This window comes from Scomber japonicus, chromosome 20, assembly GCF_027409825.1.
Source record: "Scomber japonicus isolate fScoJap1 chromosome 20, fScoJap1.pri, whole genome shotgun sequence".
In the NCBI taxonomy this organism is placed as follows: Eukaryota; Metazoa; Chordata; class Actinopteri; order Scombriformes; family Scombridae; genus Scomber; species Scomber japonicus.
The window spans coordinates 13,656,265-13,679,658 of NC_070597.1; the positions used below are offsets into that span (position 1 = coordinate 13,656,265).

The 23,394-nt window shown below is 38.1% G+C and overlaps 1 protein-coding gene across 2 annotated transcripts; it reads right to left on the reverse strand.

Annotated features, from left to right (window-relative positions):
* LOC128380873 (synaptic vesicle membrane protein VAT-1 homolog) lies at positions 1-18,648 on the reverse strand. 2 transcript variants are annotated; one of them, XM_053340748.1, is made up of 7 exons: positions 18,140-18,648; positions 10,901-11,108; positions 5,432-5,602; positions 5,175-5,264; positions 4,332-4,570; positions 1,955-2,146; positions 1-823 (listed from the first exon to the last, which is right to left on the reverse strand). In XM_053340748.1, exons 1-6 carry the CDS (start codon positions 18,518-18,520, stop codon positions 1,955-1,957), a joined length of 1,281 nt encoding a protein of 426 aa, XP_053196723.1. In that variant the 5' UTR covers positions 18,521-18,648; the 3' UTR covers positions 1-823. The 2 variants fall into 2 exon arrangements, with proteins under 2 accessions (XP_053196723.1, XP_053196722.1); XM_053340747.1 differs by having other exon boundaries at positions 1-826.
* Positions 18,649-23,394: the final 4,746 nt, after the last annotated feature.

Here is a 23,394-nt window from a genome sequence, read left to right on the forward strand (position 1 = left end):
AATTATCATTGTACACATGACACTTTTCTCAAATATGTAAGTTTAGACAACAGTTTTTGATTGTTACAAATATTTTGGCGCAAAAAGCACAAAACAAGTTATGCTTCTACATTCCCAGATGTTTGAATTCATCTTTAAGCATTATAGATATATTTTCATAATAAGTTGGTAGGCTGCAGTGTCTTCAGCAAATGATTATCTACTACTGCTAAAGCTCATATACATTTTCATTAGTGAAACTCCTCTACACTTTGGTTAATTCAGTAGTAAGTTGGAAACATCTGGCAAACATCAGGCACAACACATGGCATGTGAGTTTAAGAAATAAGCAGTACAACAACCCAAAAGAAAGTAATTATTCTTGAAATAAAATGACTCACACAGTAAATCACACTGGGAGTTTGTGGGAAAATTAAGTTTGCACAAGCACAATGAGACTCCAGTTCCCACTCAAACTCCACATCAGATCTTACTGCATACTAGGAGAAGGAAACCCAGCCAAGCTTAACAATACTTCTCCAAGTGGCAAAGAAAAAAAATGTCACAAGTGTAAATAACAAAGCATTATCTGTGAAATATTGTTACTAGTATGTTTTTATATATCAAAACAAAGTAAGCTGAAGAGGGAGAGGGTTTTGAGAGAGGCCAGCTTCAGATACTGACAAAAGGCAGGACTGAGAGGGTGGGGAGAGGAATGTGAGGAGCTGGTGTGGTGTGGATGGAGGAAAAAGTCTCTCTCTTGTGTCTCAGTGGCGTCTTCTACGTCACAGCATTGAATTACACCCACAGATGGACAAAACATCTGAATAGCTGAGCCCAAACTCTGCTATTTGAGGTCATCCATCCAAAGAAACATATATGCAAGAAATGAAAATGAATGTTTAATAATGAATATGTATTGAACATATAAAATACAAAGTTTAAGTGCATTATAACGGTGATAATAATGATAAGAAAAAACGGCTGACGTGAAAGCACGGCATCATCCCAGATTTCCCTCAAAAATGTTGAACACATACTGTAGTTCTGTAAACTTGGCACTGCTCATTTTGATTTGATGATGCAATAAAAACACTTAAGAAGCAGCTAAATCACAGGACAACATCGAAGCGAGAATACCCGCCTTCGCATGGCGTTCCAAACAGTTTTCAACTCAAGTTCAGCAAGACATTGTTTTGGAAGAAAAAGCCAAGAGTGATTGCCAAGGCTAGGGAAAGTCCCGCTAATTGTTATTCACAGTTGGCTTGACGGCAGTGGTGAAAGCTGGCTTTAAATTTGGCACAAATGTGAGGAAACCACACACACACACACAATTATACTACAATAGAATACTCACCTGGCTTTTCCACAAAGATATAAAGTAATGTTACAACTACAACGCCTTTTTTTTTTGAGTAGTGCATCACAATCTTCACTTAAAACTTTGAGTAATTATATCACTACTGCTATTTCTAACAAGTCTTACACTGATAAAACAGGCTTGGGTGGTTCAATTACAGTACATTATTGGATAAACTGCAGTTACTAATTACTCAAATTTTATTATCTACAACAGCTCAGTAATGTATTCTGATTACATCCTTTATACATCATTTCTTTTTCCCAGATTGCAGGAATGATACCAATTAAAGAAAAACGCAGATATCTTTTTTCTCTGAGACATTTAATGAACAAGTAGAGCTGTTGTCAGGTCTGTGATCAGAATATATCATTTTGAAGCTATAACGTAACAGATTACATTCCATTTTGACTTAAAACACAAGTGTTCCCAACATAGACACTATACTATAGCCGTATATTGCACAACAAATTTTCAGAAACATTTGAAGGTAATGACAAAATCGAAGAATTCATCGCATCTTGCTTTTCTTCTTTTTTTTTTTTTGGACAATGGAATAATGGAGAACCTCAATGAGGAAGCGGTTGAAAATACCATCCGAATAAACTCTCTTACTCAATCCTTCTCTGCTTTAACTTCCTCTTTGGCCTCTTCTTTCTTCTCGTCGACGGCAGCGTCAGTTTTTTCCACATTTTCCTCGGGCTCAGGGTTGGACTTTGGCTTCTCTTCCACCTTCTTGGGTTCAGGAAGAAGGATGACTTTCCCAATATTTTGGCGTTCATGCATGCGTTTCATGGCATCAGCCACCTGTGAAAAGACAGGAGCACAGTGGATGTTTACAGATGGTGTTTTTCTGACAAAAACAGATACTGTTAGATCTCTGTTATGTCCAATTCTAAAAACTCTAAATCAATCTCCAAACCCTGTAAAAAAAACAAAAAAACTCTTTGGCTGCTGTAAAGCTGCTTAGAGGGGAACAACAGAAAATGTGTTATATTAGTGGTCAGGTCAAAGGTGTTGGATTGAACACAAACAGTTGCTTATTTACACATTCAACAAACACAGAGCAGCATTAGCATTAATTTTGGAGTGTTGTTTGTGTCCACTTGACTAAAGTCACTCTAATATTTTGTCTATTTTTGGTCTTCATTCACTCCTGAGGGACATATCTAGCTCTTCCACTAATAAATGTTCACCAGCTGGTCACTAACTTTGTCTTTCTGCCATTTAGTAATGAGTAGGCAGTGTACAGTAAAGTCTTGTTTATACTCGCTCATGGCTAAATACACTGCCTTGGAACTTATCGTTGCTGAGGAAGGATGTATGTACTTATGGCTATTACAACTACAAAGGCGATATACGAGGAGATGATTTGCCTGTCTTACATGCAGACAGATGTCTCGATTGGGAATATAGTTGTATTGTGATGCCAATGTTATCAGTGAGGAAATGCATTTCAGCTATTTCCGCATGCAAGAAGGGTCTATCTGCAGTCTACAGATCCACTTTACTACAAAACACCCTCCCAATGTTGTCACCATAAGGGCATGCTACACAGATAGACCTACTTGCTCACAGCACGCACCTGGTAACAAAATCCAGAGGTGCATGACCAGGTGCCACGGCAGCTTGTAGAGCCTTTGCACTTGAGTCAAATGACATTTTTGGGCACACCCTCGTGCCAGGGAAACTGCGTCAAGCATTAAACTAGCTTTAGTTTATCAGAGCTTTTTAGCTTAAAACTGGTGCCTGCTGCAGCCTAAATCAAGGTTACTGAGAGTAAAATGAAGCAGGTAAGACGTGGACTGTAAAAGCAAAACAATCAGCTGAAAGTTGCTAAAACACTCTGTCAAGCTGAGGGGAACAGAGGAGTCTGCTTGTAATTCTCTGTAGGTTTGTTATTTTGGAGGACCCCTTTAACATTAAACATCATCATTTGGAACGATAACAGCCTTTTTTATTGTTGTATTTATAACATGTTGGTGTGGATAACTATTTTTGGGTTAGTGTGTACTGATGTAACTTGTACTTTTTATTGTTTAAAATTTTTATTGTTTCATTTTATGTAATATGTTTTGTCTGTCTCGCTTTTCATCTTCCTAAGATCATGTTAGAAACACGTATTTTAACTTAAACATGCAATCATTATAATTTAATGTGTTTTGTACATCTATAAATGAACCCAATCCAAATCAGCAGCGTATCCAGGTCATAATAGCAAAATAAAAAAAGATGATCTTAGTTGGGCCTGTTTTTCAGTAACTATATGCGCATGCACTAATGACCGATCAGCCAACATTTGGAGGAAGATTAATGAAACAATGGGTATCTATGCCCCAAGTCACCTGCACTTCCTTTTATTTCCTGCCTTAGCTATTATCTGTTTCCTGCTCGCAGACATACAGCCAGGGTGTCTTCAATCCAACTCATATCTATCCTTGAAGCCAGCCAGAGGAACTCAAAACACAGATACCCAAAGTCGTGGATGCCACGGCAACAATCTAGTCACCTAGCAACAGCCCTTAAGTACAATCTCATCTGGTGCAGGGGTCGAGCTTTTTTTCACCCACCACAGCACATGAGTAATGGAAAGGAGGAAAACACCATTTTTTTTTTTTAGGTTGTGACGCAGAAGAAGCCTCGGTGGATCTCCTGTCTTTACTCCCACAGCAGATACAGACTCATCTTTTTGTGCAGCTCAAAAAACCCATTATGTCCTTGTTTTTGTATTAAAACCAAAGAGAAATAGTTTGACATTCCCATGTACAGATATGAATACATCTCTTTAAATCTAATTCATGGCAGAAAAAGAAACTAAATGCAAGCTGTATGTGTGTGGCAAATCAGCAAGATATCTACTATAATTTTCTTTCTTTTCCTCTTTAAAGACATTTCTTTACAGTTTGGCCTTTAATTGATGAGAACACTAAAAATCAAAACCGTGCTCATCATTTTATTTCACATTTTAGATCTAAAACATGTTCAAACTAACCTCCTCAAAGTGGTAGCTTGAGTCGATACGGGGCTTGATCTTTCCCTGACTGTAGAGCTCCAGCAGCGTGAACATAGTCCTGCTGATGAGCTGCTCATCAGAGATGTAACCCAGGTGGAAGCCACAGACGGCCTTGTTAGACTGCATCAGTTTCAGGGTTGTGAGAGACAGCTGGTTGTACCAGGTCTTTGCCATGGCCAACAAGTTCTTCTTCTGGCCTGTCACACAATTGGCTGCACCTGGAGTGACGAACAGTAGAGCAGACAATGATGAAAATATCACGTTTAATTAAGCTACGTCCCAATTTCATACAATTTATTAATTGTATTTAAATAGTCACTTAGTATACAAGTAATCATTGTATTTGTCCATTTTGTGATACAATACCAACCAAAATCTGTTTTTAAAACTGTCCAGAGATCTCTATCAACAGCACACTCATTTTTTTGTCACTATTCCAGTTTGAACATAACAGTTGGAAAAAAACCTGGTTAGAATGGATTTGAATTATTTATATATATGAAAATTATGACTCTAAATGATCAAAAATTCATATTCTAATTGTAATGAATGACAATTAGTTTAGTTTATTACATTTATTTGTCAGAAATTATGTGCTTAAATCCATCAATCACATACAAAGAGAAGAGATGTATTACCTCAGATTTAGCAACTAGCACAAACATTAATACAAGTAATGCAATTAATACAAACATGTAATAAAGTTGAAAATACAATAAATACTACTTTCAATTATCGGACATACAAACTAAAGTAACAATTAAAGCTACAGACATGTAATGATAAAGTCAATGAATGCTTGAGATATTTGGTGTGACTTACCAAATACTATCAGTGTTCCCAGAGGTTTCAACAGACTGAATCCTTTTTGAGTGTCTGAGCCACCAAGTGGGTCGAGGACTATGTCCACTCCTGCAGAGACAGAAGAAAATTTGATGTCTCCATATCAACTTGATATTTAGAAAAAAGACATAGAAATCTTGTTAATATGGAATATGACAATATAAAATCCCCTGGCGGGTGAAGAAAGCTAAGGGAGAAAGAATATTTTATGCAGCACAGCACAAGTCTTTGGTCACCTTTTGGGCTGATTTTGCGTATTTCCTCCACGTAGTCTTTGGTGCGGTAGTCAATGGGGTGAGTTACTCCACCTTGGGCAATGGTCTCATGTTTAGAGGCAGATGCTGTGCCAAAAACGGTCACATCTTGCACAGTCTGGCACAGCTGGGTAGTAGCAATACCCACACCACCTACAGATGTGCAGACAGTAGCACAAACAGGAATGAGAACCGCAGGTGTTTAACTTGCTACAGCATAGCTTTTCACGCTCTGTCTAACATCTCTCCCTGTAAAACATCTACTTGTTAACACTGAAGTACTGTGGAAGCACTTTGTTGTTCTGATATATTTAATCATTAAATAAGCTACTAGCTGTGACACACACACACACACAACTACAGCTTGCTTATGGTGGTTTCAAAGAGCACCTATAATAACATAACGGATTGCATCTAGGAAGTAAAGAATTTACAATTTACTTGAAGTCAACAGAGACAAATTGAATACAATCTTATCTTATCTTATTATTTCACGTTTAAATAATGTGCCTGCAGGGTCAAAAAATGCTTAAAAGCTGGTTGATTGAGAGTTTTTCATGTATTTTGTAGAAAACTGAGACACAAAACCTTCAGTAAAGGAGTTGGATTTATAAAAGCATGGTATTAACAATCAATGTTTGACAAGAGTTCGACCTGAATACCAACTCAACTAAATCAGCCCACTGTATTTCACTAGGAGACAACATTTTGAACCATTTTGAATCCATAAATAAAGATAGAAACAGTGATTGTATTAGCATGCTAACATCTACCAATTAACACTTAACAGCTGAAACTAATGGGAACCTCATTAGATTTGCAGGTATTTGGCCATAAACTAAAATCCTGGATAATAACCTGATGGCCTTTGAGGAAGACTCTGGGCATCAACAGTGTCATTAGGATTCATCATCCAGGTGTCATGGTTAGGGTTAGGGTTAGGGTTAGGTCCTTAGGTTAGGGTTAGGGTTAGGGTTAGTCCATCCATAATTTGTTGAGGTATTTCTATCTGGAACAAAATGGTGGACTAGCATTGCCCTCCATACAACCATTAGCCACTAGCACAGCTAAAAATGATGCCATAACAAACATGGCTGGTGATTTGATTTTAGGGTGGTTGGAACCTCAGAGCAAAGAAACAGCTAAAATAGCAAACACTGCTTTCAGGTTTTTATCGTCTCGTGTTGTTGTCCAGAAAAAGGATAATTTCAAAATGACGGCTGCCTGGATGTGCAGGCTCACCAGTAATCCTTCCTGCCCTCTTCTTCACCCTGACCTCATCTGGCTGATTCATTCAGGTCAGCTGACAGCCGCCCACTCAACACTGAATATACAAGAACTGCATTTTCTCTTGACTGGAAAAGGTTTTGCTGTGTGTCTGAAAGTTTTTGTTATGTTCTCTTTCTCATGTGAGGAGCATCTGATGGTGTGACACTCATCTTCAAGTTTAAATGTGGGGTGAGGGTAATGCTGAATCAGGAAATCTTAAATTAAATCTAGGGAGCCATCTTGTTTCTGAATGGGAGTGAAATGTCAAATTGGCTAATGGGAGTGATAGCTAATTAAAATATAGCATGTTTGCTAATACAGCACAAACAAAAAAAACCTCACATTAATATTAACTGCTTTTTAGCCATGCTGGTGGGATGGTTGGTCAGTCCACTATTTTGGTCCAGACTGAAATATCCTAACAAGTGTTGGATGGATTGCTATGAGATTTACAGACATTTCCTCTCCTCAGAGGATGCATCCCAAAGTTTGGTGATCCCTTGACTTTTCCTCTAGAGCTACCAGATTTTTTTATGGAGGGAATTTGCCTAAAAAATGGGATTGTTGGACAATTTGGTTTGAACATTGAAAAGTGGGTGTGTTATAATTAATCTTAGCTCTAGATGTCAGGCTTATTGGTTGAAATTGGTTGGCTCTGTGTAAGCACTAAGCACACATCATATTTGCTTGGATTTTGATATAAGAATACAAAGAAAAGGAATTTTGGCATATAAGGTTAAACACATGCACAATATGACTAGGAATATGATCTAAAAGGGTTAAAAAGGTATTTTTCATTGCATCTCAACTTTAAATCACTTTCATCTACCTCCACCAACAGGTCAAAATTAAACTTTGTTTACTTTGAAAACTAACGCCATCCCATCAATGCTAATTAGCAAATGTTAACATCCTAAAATACTAAAAACTAAGATAATGAGCATAGTAAACATTATACCTGTTAAACAAGTAAGCATTGCATTGTGACAATATTGATATTAGCATTTTTGCTCAAAGCATAAGTAAAGCCTCACAGAGCTGCAGACCAGAGTTTTGTTACACATGGAGAGTTAATTCTTGCCTAGACATGACCACATATACACAACTAGAGAGAGTGTAATGCATCATATTCATGGTATAGTATGTACGATTGTATTTTATGTTACTGACTGAGCAGGTTGTCCCAACAGAAATTTTAAGCTGTTAAAAGCTGTGATTGTCTGTGTCCACCACAATCGAATAAGTCCTCTAACACACCTCTAACACATTTCCAAACTGCATATTCAGAGGAACCTTTAGGACGATTTATCAATTTCTGTTCTTTATCTTACAGGCTCAATCATTTTGAAGAGAAAATGTGGGAGTATGTTGCTTTTCTTCTTGCACAGAATAATATCTGGACGTTGGTTATTTGAACACCTGGACAAACAGTCCTCTACAGTAAACTGGAAATATTTGTATTTCACAGAGTTGGACCACCTTTTTGAAATGTCAAGTGTTGCCAAAGCAACCAAGCCTGATAATGATCCTGTTTGCCATTTTATGAATAAGCTGTTAAGAGACCATGTCTGTGTTTTACACACACACCACATACACACACCCACTCAACATATCCTAACCTCTGACCAATGGTCTCTCGGTTGATAATTTTTCAGCACAGAAATGCGGGTGCATTCAGAGAACTGATTAGTGAACCGACTCTTCACAGGTTACCCAGGAGACTGGGGGAGGTTGTTTGTCGGGTTTGTTGTCCTTCACAGTGAAATCATGGGGGAGACTGCCTGTCCAACCATACAATATGCTGGAAACCACTAATCTAGCTTGAAGGGATGAAATCATGATAAAAATCCAAATTTGTATTCATTTCTCAAAATAATTTGAACCCTAAACCACAGTAGGGCTATAACTAACAATTATTTACTATCTCGATTAATGTATTGATATTTTTTCTGGGAAATTAGAGTTTTTAAAGGGGTCATATTATCAGGGGTGCACATAAGTTTTATGGTCTGGTTCTCATGGGAGCAGCTGTCGTCATCATTACTCTCCTGATTGCTCTACTCACTATCTTCCTTCCATCAGTCATGCTAGATGATGATGTTGACCTACTTCTTTCTCCCAGGTTTAGACAGAGCCTCGCTGTTTACATCAAATGTCTCTGTTGTCATTTTAGACAAGTGGATATGCAGCAGGGATGAAATGTGAGAGTAACGACAGGTGGGATCTGTACTTGCTTTTTATTATATTCACATGCAGCACTGCTCAAGGGCAAGGGACAACAAAAGGACTTTCTGAATGTTGGAGTAACTATCTGGCTTGTTTGTCTTAAAGAGGAGGCAGCCAAACGTTTTCCTGTCTGCTTTTAAATGCATCAATTTTCCCACAGTGAGTCTCTGTCAACAGACAAGCTGGCCTCATATTTCTGGGGGATGTAACTATGCGTTGTGTTGCCAAAACTGTGGAGATCTTGCATTTCTTGAGACCAAATTCAAGGATCAAGAGTTAAAAACTGATCACTTAACTTGAGGAGATTCATATCTGCTTTTAAATGTATGAATTAGACATCACCATGTTCCTGTCAGCATTGTTTCCTGTACTTGCCTTCAATGTCAAGCAGAAGTGTCAGCTGCTCAATAGCTACAATGAGCTTATCTTTGCATTTAGAAATAGTCAAATCAGCTTGTTGAAACCAGCTGCAAACCATCTAATATTGGGAAATGTTCCTAGTTTTTCAAAGGCCCTGTGACTCTCATTGCATATATTCTTTAGTTGCTTTTTTCTTTTTGCACTCCCCTTTCTGTAAATAAAAGCAACTTGACAATGGAGCGATGAAATGTCTCCCATTATGGAACCATGTGATCAGCTAGCTTGATGCAGTTCTCCAAGGTTTGGGCAGTGCACAGAATATGCACAAGGGAGTCCTTGACAAAATTTGGGTACGACCCCATTGTTAACTCCAATGTTGACTGCAGTTCCATCTGTGCACAAAGAGTCCAACTTAATCATCCACTATGTCCGGTGCAGTTTGATTCACACCCAAATCTATCAATGCAAGATAATCTGAGGTAAACTAAGACACATTGTACACGATTTTCCTTTTTTTGGTAATGTCTTCTGATTCATCAAAGAGCACACCCCAAGATTAATCTGCCTTCAAATTTCCACTGAATTTCTGCTTACATGTGCGATGTTGTGCATAATGCAGGTTCACCTGACATTAAAATTGAAAAAAGCAATATCCTCATATGAACGTACATGGATGTGCATGTTTCACTTTGTCAAAGGCCAACAGAAAAATATTACATAGTACTCGATGCTGTTTTCATTCTATTTGTCCTGCCGCTTATCAAGAGGGCAACTGGATTTCTGCCTGTGCCTGTTATCAACAGTTTGCACTCCGTCCATGTGTTCTTTACTCTTTTCATGCTTCTCAGAAGTTGGATGATTGAAATGTTTTGTCCCCATATACGAATATTTTGTGGTTATCATATGTTTGGAGCTAGACTACTTTCAGCAGCCACTTTCCTGTGAACACTTTGTACTGTAGGTGGTGAAATACCAAAAGTAATTACTTAATGTGCTTTGCTTCTATTTTAAAACTTTATTAACTGTACATCATGTAAATATATTCTAGTAGAGCTCACAACAACAAGCATATAGCTGTGAAATGTGCACAATATGCCCACTTTAACTTGTTGTTGTTAATTCCGGGAATTATGCACCTCATTGTTAAATTGTCATGTTTTAACTAACACTGATGAACCTAAGATATTGCACTACACTATTTGTTTCCTCATCAATGTGTAGGACACCACTGATTTAATGTATTTTGACTAAACTAGAGCTGCAGCAATTAGTGGATTAGTTGATGTGTCAATCAAAAATAAACTAAAAATGTCTGGTTCCAGCTTCTCCAGTGTGAGGATTTGCTGCTTTTCTTTGGTTTATATTATTGTAAACTGCGTATTTTTGGGTTTTGGACTGTCCAAACAAAACAAGGCATTTGATGACATCATCTAGGTCGGACACAGGGAAATGTGACTGATATATTTCAGTATGTTCAAACATTTTATCAACATAACAATGGATTCATTTAAACAGTAATTGTCCGATTAATTGATAATGAAAATAACTGTTAGTTGTGGAAGAGTGAAAGCACTTAAGCTGTCAAAATCATCTTACCTGCTGCCATGTGGATAAGAACGCTCTTGCCCGGCCTAACGCCAGCCATCTCAAACAGCATCATGTAGGCAGTCAAGTAGTTAACAGGAAGAGCAGCACCCTCCTCAAAACTCATCTGCTCGGGCATCGGGAAGGTGCGGTCAGCGGACACGACAACCAATTCCTGCCACATGCCACTCTTGCCCATAGTGATGACACGATCACCCACCTGAGGGAGGTAAGGGTGGAGAGAGGAAGAGAGGGAAACATTGGTGTGTCACATGTCTGAAATAAGTAGTTCTCACTGGCAGAAGTCAGTGTTTTTTGACATCAGTTCAATATAGGAGATCGTACTCCTTACACTTACCAAAATTATTACAAATGCCAAAAAACATGATCTCATTCATTATTCCATTGTGTAAGGGTGGAGGCAGAAATCTCAAAAGACAGTAATCAGAAAATGAAGCTATCCCTGTGGCTAGATCCCACTGAAGGTAACTGAGAAACCATGTTGAACTTTGTGTGAACTGACATTTCAAACCTAAGAAAATACTGCAACATTATCACCTTCTACTCTATCTGCACATCAGCAGATTACGTAGCATAATTGCCATTCATTTGGAGTTGTATTTCTGATCACCTTAGAGCTTTGTTTTTAGTATCCACTAACTCCTGAGAGAAATATCTGGCACTCTAGCAGCTAATGTTATGGAAGAAACAGAGCATGTAGACCCAAATGCAGGGACCATAAGAGAAGCAGGGCTGATGAACAACAGGTCAAAAACGAAACTGAATGCTGAGCTGGGCTGGGCTGAACAAACTGAACAGATATGAACAAAACAAAGGATCTAAAGAGATGGCAGATTTGTTGGGGGAGATATTGGGATCAGTGCAGAGCTGATGAAGCTGATACAGGGCAGGTGTGTGGGTGTGTGGGCAAAGGTGACAAAATCATGATTGAGGAAAAAATGCAGTAACAGCAAACCACAACACCAATCCTCTTCCCAGTAAACTGACACATATAAAACCATAGCAGAACACATATGAAACATAACCCAAATACATAACACTTCAACCTCGCCCATCTGCAACAAACAACAAAAACTCTCAAATACAGAGAGTCCAGAAACACAAAAAGTACAAAAACACAGAGTCAATGACAGCTAAATGCTCCAGAGGTAGCATACAATGGGTTTTTTTTAGATCTTTTATGCAGCCTAAAAAACAGGTCAGAGGAGCTTCTATTGCTTTTGTTTTTTTTTGTTAGTCATAAGCTAAATAGTGTCAGTAAAAACAGGTCTGTCTGTCACTTTTGAATTATGAAACTGCCCCCAATTTAAAAAAAAATGACCGCATGACACCACAAATTCTAGGTTCTGCTTTCATTACCATTAATATTAAAATATTGATTATAGCTGCTTTGAGGTTCTGAAGGAAACAGTATAAAGCAGGTGTGCAGACATAAGAAAGAGAACTGAATCTTTCATCAGCTCAATTTCTCGACTGTAAGATATAGATGGGTTTTTTTCTCCATAGTTCATCCGGTGGCATCAAACGGCAAATTGAGGTCAAACAGGCAGGAAGTCATCTGGTGTACCTTTGATGTTAAATGACGTGTGGGCCAGACTTTACTCTACAGCCCACATTCATCCTTGCAGAGCAACAGCAGGTCATTTCCTGTGATATTTGACAAGTAACTACACTTAAATTAAAATCCAAATACATTAACATTATCTATATTATAGATTAAACAACCTAGTATTCTCTTAATGAATCAATATCTATTACTTGAAGCGCTGTACTGAATGTTTTATAAAACTCAGCTGTTAACTCATCATTGGTAATTGGTTATCTGTTCCTTGCTTAAACAAACAGTTCTTTCAAGTAAGCTTTGGTCATCCTCTATGAAATCCTTGTCTACTTTCTTAACATTTTGCTTTAATTGACCTAAGACAGAATCTTTTGTTAGGTCCTTTATTAGGCAAAGCAAGGCAGTTTTATTTATATAGTGCATTTCATACACAATGGCAACTCAATTAGCCGATGTATATAGATTTTGATAGAACTGTGCTACATAAGAAGGTCTTTCTAATGGCTTGTCATTGAGCCTGTTATTTATCATTAATTTACATAATGTTGATGTCATGCTGTGTTACTCTTACAGATTAAAATAATACTTACAGGTTAAAATAATACTACTAATAATACTATTTTTCCCTCTTTCTGCAATCCATTATCTTTAAATCTTGACCTCACAAATGCTCTTCTGGTCTTTTCCTCAACATATGGGAATTTATATACACTCTGTTTAAAACCCACATATATTTAATTTACTGTCCTATATTAGACATATATCTATATCTGAGAAATGCAGCAAATCCTCATATTTAAGATGTCAGAACCAGCTACAATTTCTTAAAATAATACTATTTGCAGATTAATTTTCTTTCTACTGATTAATTGTTTCAGCTCTAACTGAAATACAATTTCAAGGTTGCTTTGGTTGCTGGGTGTGAATTACTTATTTGTACAGGCAGGTCTCTCATATGGACTTTCTGCAGTACAAGACTAAATGTGTGACATGAGTTCAGAAACTTTATCCTGAGCCATGACTTTCACACAACCAGCTCAAAACATGTTAAACATATTTAAAGAGGATTTAACAAAACCTGCTGCATAAGTCTGAACATGTGACTCTTTAGGCACATACAAGGGGGGCTTCTGGGAAATGCTGTTCCTGCTTTATGTGCTTTGTATGCTGCTTCCCCCCCTCCACACACACACACAAAGACAGACTGCTGTCAAAGTATCACTGGCATTGTGAAACCTGCCAAAAAAAGTGAAGGGCACAGGAATGCTACACTGCTTCCTGCTGTAACAGCTTCAGCAGCTCTGAGCCACACCCACTTCCTGCTGTGCACAAGCCTATGACAATAGACAGCTGACACACACACAAATATCTGGAAACAAACACACACAAACACATAAAAAGCCTTGCAGAGACAAACACTAACCCTAGACCATTTTGCATTACTCTGCTGAAGTGAGATAACCTCAGTTTTGGTGACTTCCACCTCAGATGACTTGCTGTTTTTGGGGGGGGGTGGGTGTCAATACAATAATACAATTTCTCAACGCTTGGTTTCTCAACCTCCCCACTGGATGAACTCTAATAACGCATGATAGTCAAATTACAAAAAGGCTGACCTCAGTTCCTGGAAAACTTGAATCGACTTGAATCAGTCGTTGGGAATCTCATGTGAGCAAGCAAAGTGTGAGACGTGTCACTTTTTGCTGCCTCTTTTAAGCACATATTTAATTATCACTGTCAAGCAAACACAATAGAAGTGTTGTTTTTGTGAATGTGAATATAAAAACACTGTAGACCACACAGTGTGCCCTGAATTAACCACAAAACAAAACACATTGCTGCACATCCTTTTATTACACATTAGGTTGATTTAAGAGCTTATTCGCAGAACAGATGGTGACTAGTTAAACCAGTCAAACAGAAATGATTGCTCCCATCATTAAAAGTGTCAATCAAGGTGCCAAACATATAATGATGGGACTGTCAATGCATTTTATACAGGGGTACCCTCTCTGCAAGCCATCCTACACAGTCTAATAAAACAGCCACACCCTTCTGTTTATTTCCTTATCTGATGAAGCCTCGCTGATCCGGCCCAGCCCAACTCAGTCTGGCCCGATCTAAACTTGAACGCATCACTCCCCCTAAAGAATTCTTGCTCTCGAAAATGGAGAGAGGGTGAGATAGGAGTTTGGTAAATTGGGGAGGAAGAAGAGGGAAATTCCAAAGTGACACTGAGGGATTGGACTTCAAATAATAAAGAAAAGACACATATGGCAGAAAGGCTGATGTCTGACCCCCAAATTCAGGCCTGTTCATTCTTTCTGAGCACCTATCTTCCTGTCAGTACATCTTTTAATTACTCAGTCTGACAGATGAGTTAGATAAAAAGTTGCTTACATTATACATGGTTGTTTCTTCTCATGTTAGTGCCTAATATGGTTCACACTGGATATAGTTGCATATGGGAGTGAAAACTGGCAATAAACATCCAGGATGAAACAAGCACACAGCTGACTGAACTTCACTGAATATGAGCCAGGTGGTGCACCTGTGAATGCACTTGTGCAAAGCTCCCTGTATTTATCATCTCCCATGAAAAACAGAGGCAGAGATGGAAGGTCATGGATTAAACATATTTGGACCTAAAAACAAAATGCCTCTTTGTTCCATGCAAAGGATCAAATATTTAGAGAAAAATAAGGGAAGTTCTGCCAGGAATCATGTGCTGATGAGATCAACCTAATGACAAAGCAGAAAATGTATGAGTGTGCCCTGGAATGCATGGATGTAAGCACGCAGAGCACAAGTGACTCCAGCTACTAACTTTGGTTTTTGGAGACCAACAGTGAGAGCGTAAAAAAATAAATCATTAGCTGCTTTTATTCTTTGTGCCAACCGTGCAAGCCTAAAAATCTCAGCTTACAAGGAAACACTGGTTGGCATTCACAGAAATGTGACTTTATGCCACTTGCAATCAGTCACTGTGGTTTCATCTTTGATATGTGGTAAGAGATAAACACAATAGGTGGCACCAGGACATCAGACTAGGGGAGGCAGGAAAATTAAGTGGTTGACCATAAAGACAAATAAATCTGATTGACGGGAGCTGTGACACTGCTTACATAATGCTTAATAATTCATAAGTAATTAAGTATGATCAATTTGTACAATGGCGATAAAGGTACCACTTTCTAGATAGAGGGTTTATAAGCATTAATTTTGGCTTAATTAATGCTAAATCATTCATAAGCAAGTATAATTAATAATAATAAGTATAATTTTTGGGTAGCCACGTTCTATACCATCATATTTTGTTTTATCTAATACTTAAGGAAAACAACTCCTGGAAAAGGGTAGCATGACAAAATCCATGTAATAGTTTATCAGCGTTTATAACTGCAAGCTTTAATTATTTTAATTAATGACATGAAATATAACTGCAGGCCTGATGACTTATCAGAGACAGTGAAAACCTTTTAATTGTTTCACAACCAGGCAACCCAAAAAATATGCTTATTAATGTTTGCAAAAGATTTATTAAGCTTTAATGCTCACAAGCCCATCATAAAGGGTGTGTCAGCAGAAAGTGGTACCAAAATAAATAATTTAAAAAAAAAAAGTTAAAGCCTAACCCTTAGGAAGCTGTTTATAGGATCAAATCTCTTTATTCTACTGTAGTCATGCTGTAAACTGTCACAACACATCACAGAATTTAACACAGCAGTGTTTACACCATCATGCATTTCAAGAATAAAACATGAAGCACTGAAAAATAAAAAGAATATCGAATTATAAGGGACCAGTCTGATGGTTTAGAGGTGTGTATGTGTGTGTGTGTGTGTGTGTGTGTGTGTGTGTGATGCCTGGTGTCATCTGCAGGTGATTTAATGAAAGTAAGCACAGTGAACAGCCATGCGTAATGACACTGTGCTCTGGCACTCCTCAAATCAAATCAGGAGGTGCAGATTTCTCAACATATCAGTCCTGCTGCCTGGAGGAGAAGCGTCTCAAATAGTATAAAGCAGCTGTGAACAACGGATACTGTAAGAATCACCCAGATGCATTCAGAAGTAAATGCATTTAAAGGACAGGATAACAAGCCTGTATCAAGCTGAACATTGATACTTTTTTTTCTTTTGTTTCTTCTTCATTCCTCCTGTTCATACAGACCATTAGAAGATCCATTCATAATGCACAGACAATGTAAGTAACGGGGGACACAATCCACAATCCTCCTTCCATGCAAAAATATAAGTAAAAGTTTATCTCAAGGTAATATGAAGCTTCAGCTGTTCAAATTGTAAAATCAAGTAGATATTTCTCTTTCTCTCTTTTTGTTACTATACTTCCACTGCAGCTATACAGAGAAACACTGTCTGAGGAAACACAAAGTGGGAATGTGATGCTAAATATGTCTCAGATATCCACTTGATATGACTAACTCAGGTGGTTTATGCCTCGTGTAAACATCAGATAAGCTTTTAAAGGCATTTTCGCACTAAATTACTGTGTGGACACATTGTGGATTTTAGCCGCCATCACTTACACTGAAAGACCATTAGAAGAGGATGTTTGAACAGGATGACTGATAACAGCAAGGAAAACCTCTGTCATTGCTCATTAGGGGAACCATCTTTGGGTTTTAAAATAGACTGGCAAAACTTTGAACCACATTTAAACATTAGCGAGAAATTTGGACATCTCTCACACCAAAATAACAGATTCAAGCATAAGCAATAACCACAAGCACTCACAACTGACAATACCAGATGTGACCACCAGTCAATCTCAACTCAGTCTGACCTCCAACAAAAACAGAAATGTCATAAAAACATTAACTAAAGGCTCTTGAATCCTGGCAGATACTGGAAGAAAAGGGTTAATGAATTAAGAGGAGCTGGCAGGGAGTGGAGTGGACATGTTGAAAAAAACCCACAGACACATAAATACTGTACACCTTTTCATCTGACTTTCATAAACTAAAACTTAATGAAACTTGACCTCTGGAACGCACTTTACTTTTAGAGGGTAAATGTAGTCTTGTGCGGGCGGGAAGAATGTAAAAACACTTTCAAGCACACACTGTAAATCAAACACACTGCAGCTATTCATAACACTAGAATCTACAGGACAGATAGCCTCTTTCTCTTTTCTGCAGGGTTTTTCATGTAAAAGACTACATTACGTTAAATATGGAGTGTTTTAGTTTTTTCATCCAGCATATTTAACAAAATGCATGTGATATGGAGGTTTTAGTCTGTTTTGAAAGCTTTTCTTCACTCGTAGGCAAAATAAGTAAGAGGAACTTATTAATACACTTTCCTTCTGGTTTTCTGTGAGAGTTTTTTTCTTTTCTTCTTAGTCTACTGAGAAAGGCAAAACTATAGTAAGAGAAATAATCTGGTGTTCTGTTTGGAAAAGTTTACGTCTTGTCTTGTCCAGAAACCAGAATCCATGTGCCACTGAGGACCACTAGGATACAGATTTTCCACTACCACTACTAAGGATAAAGCACACTTTCACATTAACACTGAGCTGGTTTGATGCTGAACTGAAACTCCATATTTACCATCTAAGGAACACATGATTGGGCACTTATCAAAGGGTATATAGTGGCACATTTATTTGTGGGTGTGACTGAGCATTCAACAGGCCTGTGTACTCACTTTTCTATCCGTCACCTCCTCCCCGACTGCTTCAATGATCCCGGAGCACTCCATCCCCATCGTGACAGGCGGGGCAGGGAGCAGCTCGTACAGCCCCTGTCTGCACAGCAGCTCGGCGAAGTTGAGCCCGCACGCCTTGACGCGTATCAGCACCTCTCCTGCCTGCAGCTGAGGTTGGCTCAGTGCTTTCACCTGCAGCTTCACTTTGTCATAGCCTCCATAACCCGTCAGGACCAGAGCACGGCAGGGGATGGTCTTTTCCTCGGCTGCGGGGGGGCTGCTGCTGCTGCTGCATGACTCCTGCGGCGCATCTGGAGGGGGTTCATCAGCCTTCTTCTCCTGCTCAGGTGGTTGCTGCTGAGTTGGAGCCTCTTCAGACATGATGACGACTACTTGTGATGTGCGCTTTGGAGGTTCTCAGTGCGGATCAAGTTGAGCCTGTTTGGGCGTTAAAAAAACCCAACACACACACACTGGAGAAAAATGAAAAGATCCTGTTCAATGCAGGTGTTTCTGGTTAAAATGATTCACAGTCATTAAAAAGTGTGTCCTCCTCCTCTGGTGACAGACAATGAGATAACAGTACTGCGTTATTTCCTGTGTGTGCACGCCGCTCAACAAGTGACCAGCGACAACACACACGCATTTACAACGTGGATTCCGGTTTGCATTTTCATAATAAATGATTTAAAAACTTTTACAGCCTCCAGAAACAATTAGATTTGCTGTCAATATACTATCAATTTCAGTATGGCAAAAGTTATACAGCTTACAATGTGGCAACGCCATTTAAATACATCCATAGCGTATTCCATAGACCTACATTAAATGCAGCTTAGTGAGTGTTTTATAAAAGAATAAAGAACATAACAGACAATTCAAACAACAGTTAACATGTTAAAAGAGATTTGATTGAGGATAGTTTAAAATAACATATCCTCAATCAAAAACACTTGCATCGTTTGACATTTAAAGCCTTTATAGTCAAATAGAAGTATAATTAGAGTTGCAACTAATATTTTCATCATCGATTCATCTGATGATTATTTTCTTAATTAGTTGTTTAAAGCGACTCTTACCTTTCTTGCATTTCACACAGCACTTTGAAAAAACTGGAACAGCAACAACCCCTCCTCCTTCCTACTGTATGTCCCTGCAGTGCCATTACCTTATTAATAGCAGTTTAACCTAAATAAAAAAATGTGTAAAAATGTAACAAAGTTAAGGGTAGCTTTAATTGTTTTGTCCATAATCTATTTTAACAGCCTAAAACCTGAAGATTTTTTATTTACTGTCACATGTGGTAAAGAAAAACAACAAATCCTCACATCTGAGAAGCTGAAACCAGAAAGTTTTGATTGAAAGCTTGATTATTGTCCATTGACTAATCGACTAATCGTGCAAATACTTCCCTGCAGTTCAACCAAATGCCTTCTTTTTTCTCTCTCTTTTTTTTTTAACAGGAACAAGACATGCTGTTAAAATGCAAACATATTATATTGAGGACATCATCTCAGTAATGAATATTCACTCTTATTACATATGATCTTTTATTTCATATGTCTGATTTTAGGACTACCGGCGTTGTACCAGCTGTTTGCGTCTAGCTTGACGCAGTTTAAAAAGTGACCCATCCGTTTTGTTGGCCAAAACCTCAGAGATGTGAGTCAGAGAGCTGAGGAGAGCTCCAAAGCCTGGAAACTGGAGCAGGACTGGGAGGCAGGAACCCGATTATTACAAGCTACTGCGGGAGGAACCTGATACAATTATGAAAAGTTATGATCTGAAGTTGACATCCGTTACACAATCTAAATAAATCAGCTCTTATTTTGTAATTAAACTGTGTGTGAATGTGTATTGATTTTGCTAATATGGAATGAGTCACACACTTTTATGAACTGGCACTGTAATATATTATTCTAATGGAAAGAAAATGAAAATCTTGATTTATTGAAAGCCTTTACAGTTTGTAGGCTTGTATTTGAAACATATGGCACAGCTGGACGCCATACTGGAGTGATATACTGCAGTTAAGAAGGTAATTTCCCTCACAATTACTAGCTTCTGTCACCCAACAGGTACCCACACACAATCTGTAAACTCTCACAGATTCTTTGTCATAACTTTTTCTCATCTTGCCACTGTGGTTGAGTCTGCCAGACAGGAAGTGAAGCAATGGTGAGAAAGATAAAGACATTTTTAAGAGGGCAGGAAATTCCTTTTTTTTTTAAAGTAGAAAAATACAGACATATAAAAGGTCTGACCTTGTTCAGGGGAAGCTGTCACTGAGATATGAGAAAAGGCCTGTGCAACTAACACACACCTCACACGCACACACACACACACACACACACACACACACACACACACACACACACACACACACACACCTACCTCACACAGTAGTTTGGGAAAACAAACAGTGGTGGTAAATAACTTTAGTCTGTGGAAAATGTGGTAAATGTTGTCAGATGCTCTATATTTTCGACACACACACACACACACACACACACACACACACACACACACACACACACACACACACACACACACACACACACACACACACACACACACACACACACACACACAATAATTCTTTTTTCCACAGATAGTCATCTTTACTGTTCTCAGAATGTTTTCGACGGTGCTATGCGACCGTAGGTTTTACATCCCATAACAGCTACTGTCAGTCACACCATTGTTTAAAGTTTTTAGCTGTCACCAACTAATAGCATATTTCACTTCTTACCTTCTTTTGTTTTTTAAAGAAAACCCTTTATATAGCACTTTTGAAGCATCAACTACCATGACCTGATTCAAAAGGGACATTCTGCCCTAAATATGGAATTGTGTCATTGTTGATTGCTGGAATTACAGATTTGAAATGTGTTAAAGACCTCCTCCTCCAGACATGTTTAAACTGATACAAAAATGCTCTGCTTTTAATATTAACTTGTCTAAAATGTTTGATTACCTTGTTAAAAGCCTTAAAGCCATCCTCAACTTAAAAACAATGTTTTTCTTCTTGTTTCTTCAGTTGGATGTTTGAGCTTCACTGTGCAGAATGATGTATGTGCAGACTTTGACACTATCAGGCAGTTTTCACAGTCATCTGCGGAAATGAGAAAGTCTTTTTGTGCTCAGTGAAAATCTGATTTTAACGTACAGGCCGATTTATGACACCACAACACATTTGGAGGCTAATTGTGGTCCAGTATGCAATCTACAGAAGTGTGATGTGGAAACTTGACACTTCAAGTACACATACACTGGGAATGAACTTCATAGTGAAGACATCTTTTGTCCAACTGTTAAACTTTTCAGATGAACAACATTTGCATATTCATAGGTTCTTGATTTTTCAATGAGGGAGAAGAAGCAGATGTTATTTTTAAGTTATTTTTTACAATTCTTATTTTCAGGTGATTATCCACGAATTAAAACATATGTATGATTTTCATTTCTGCCAAGTCCTTTCAGCTAGATGCCACTAAATTTGACATACTTCAGCTTTAAGTTTAAGATGTGGGCTACTGCATACTATGTACTATGGACCAAAATGTTTTATATTATTAGAAGTTAGACTTTTTTGGATACATTTCTAATCACAGATGCAGGCCTACACTTTAAAATAGGCTGATTAGAGAGACAGTGAGTATGTAAATTCCTCACCAGTCAAACCAGCAAGGAAACCAAGAAAACTGATGACATGACAACATAATTAACTGTTTGCATTCCTATGATCTTATATTCATCTCACTAAAATGTTATACTGAAACTTCTGAATGCTTTACACGTACAGAGCTGTTGTAACGTTTAAATTAATCAAATAAATAAATGAATGGATGAATTTAACCAGATATTTCCCAGGTATTCCAAACTAGCTATTTACTGTAGTTATATCATTATTTAAAGCCTTCACTTACAATGAATAAAATTATGCTTTATTTTGACCAGAAGATGGCGCTAAAACACTTGTGAAAAGTTACTCTGCAGCTCCAGTTATCTCATCTTGTTACAGCTGATTTACTAATGAACCTCATACATGCACAAAGTGACTCATAGGCTACCAAACTACCATGAGCCATTTTTTTACGCAGGTTAATTAACCCAGCGCCCCTTATTAAAATAATCTAAAACTCTGTCCATTCATGTGTGAAAAAAAGCTATTATTATTAATATATATTTGTTATGTATTTATGACACTTGTTCGCATTGACTAGTTGCTTATTTTAACAGTACTCATCAGGACAGTTACTTAATTGAATCATTAATTATTCTACTTGTGTGTATGTATTTGATAGGAATAACTATTGTACTGTGTGCCAAAGCTCTAAAAACTGCACCGTGTCTTATTATTTGTTTTCTGTTACTCTCTGCTGTTTGAATTTGTATCAATAACGTAGCCTACAAAATGCTGCTAAATAGAGTCCTCCTTAATAAACTGGAACCCAGCATTTACCATAAAGTAGCTTATTCTCTCACATGCGCCTGAATGGAACAATATAATTCAGACTCCTGACATGCAGAGATTGATCCTGTGACTTGTGAGTTAAAAGTCAGAGGATGGGATGGAAACGTACGGTTGCTCAGCCAAGCCAGCCTCAAAAGATGGGAAGTACAGTGACTTTTCCTTCAAAGTAGGAGTCGTTGTAATAGTAGTTGTAGAAGACCACTATTACTTCTACCACTGGTTATAATAATACAGCCAATAACATAAACGTGTTTCATTGTTTTAACCCAAATCTAAGGTGGTCAGAGGTCTTAAGATAAGGGCCAAAGCTTAGTCTCAGTCTCACTCTCTGACACTTGTATACCGACTGAAACTTAACCCCCTGCTGTGTGAGGTTAAAGTTGTATCATTATAAGAGTCATTAAGTCCAACCTGACTCCACCCTGATTCTTGGTCAGTTTTGCTGCACCAGCTACTGTTCACCACTAGCACGCGTTTGATAAATACATATGGGTTTATTGTGAAACATCTAACAGGAAAGCATTTTATAGTGACGCTGTCTTGACAGGTGGAGTCAGTGTCCCTTACTTCACCGGTGGAGCAGCGGAGCGCAGCATTGCGCAGAGCATGTAGTCAAAACTACACCAGACTGTGGAGCTGAAGTTTTTAGTCTAAAGAGTTTTCTTCTTCAGGAGAAACATTTACAACAGTTAAGACTTGTTCATCGACGCTCAACTTGTTGGGAGCTAAATGACAAAGAGACAGCAACACAGAACCACTCAGTGATACGCCGGGCACG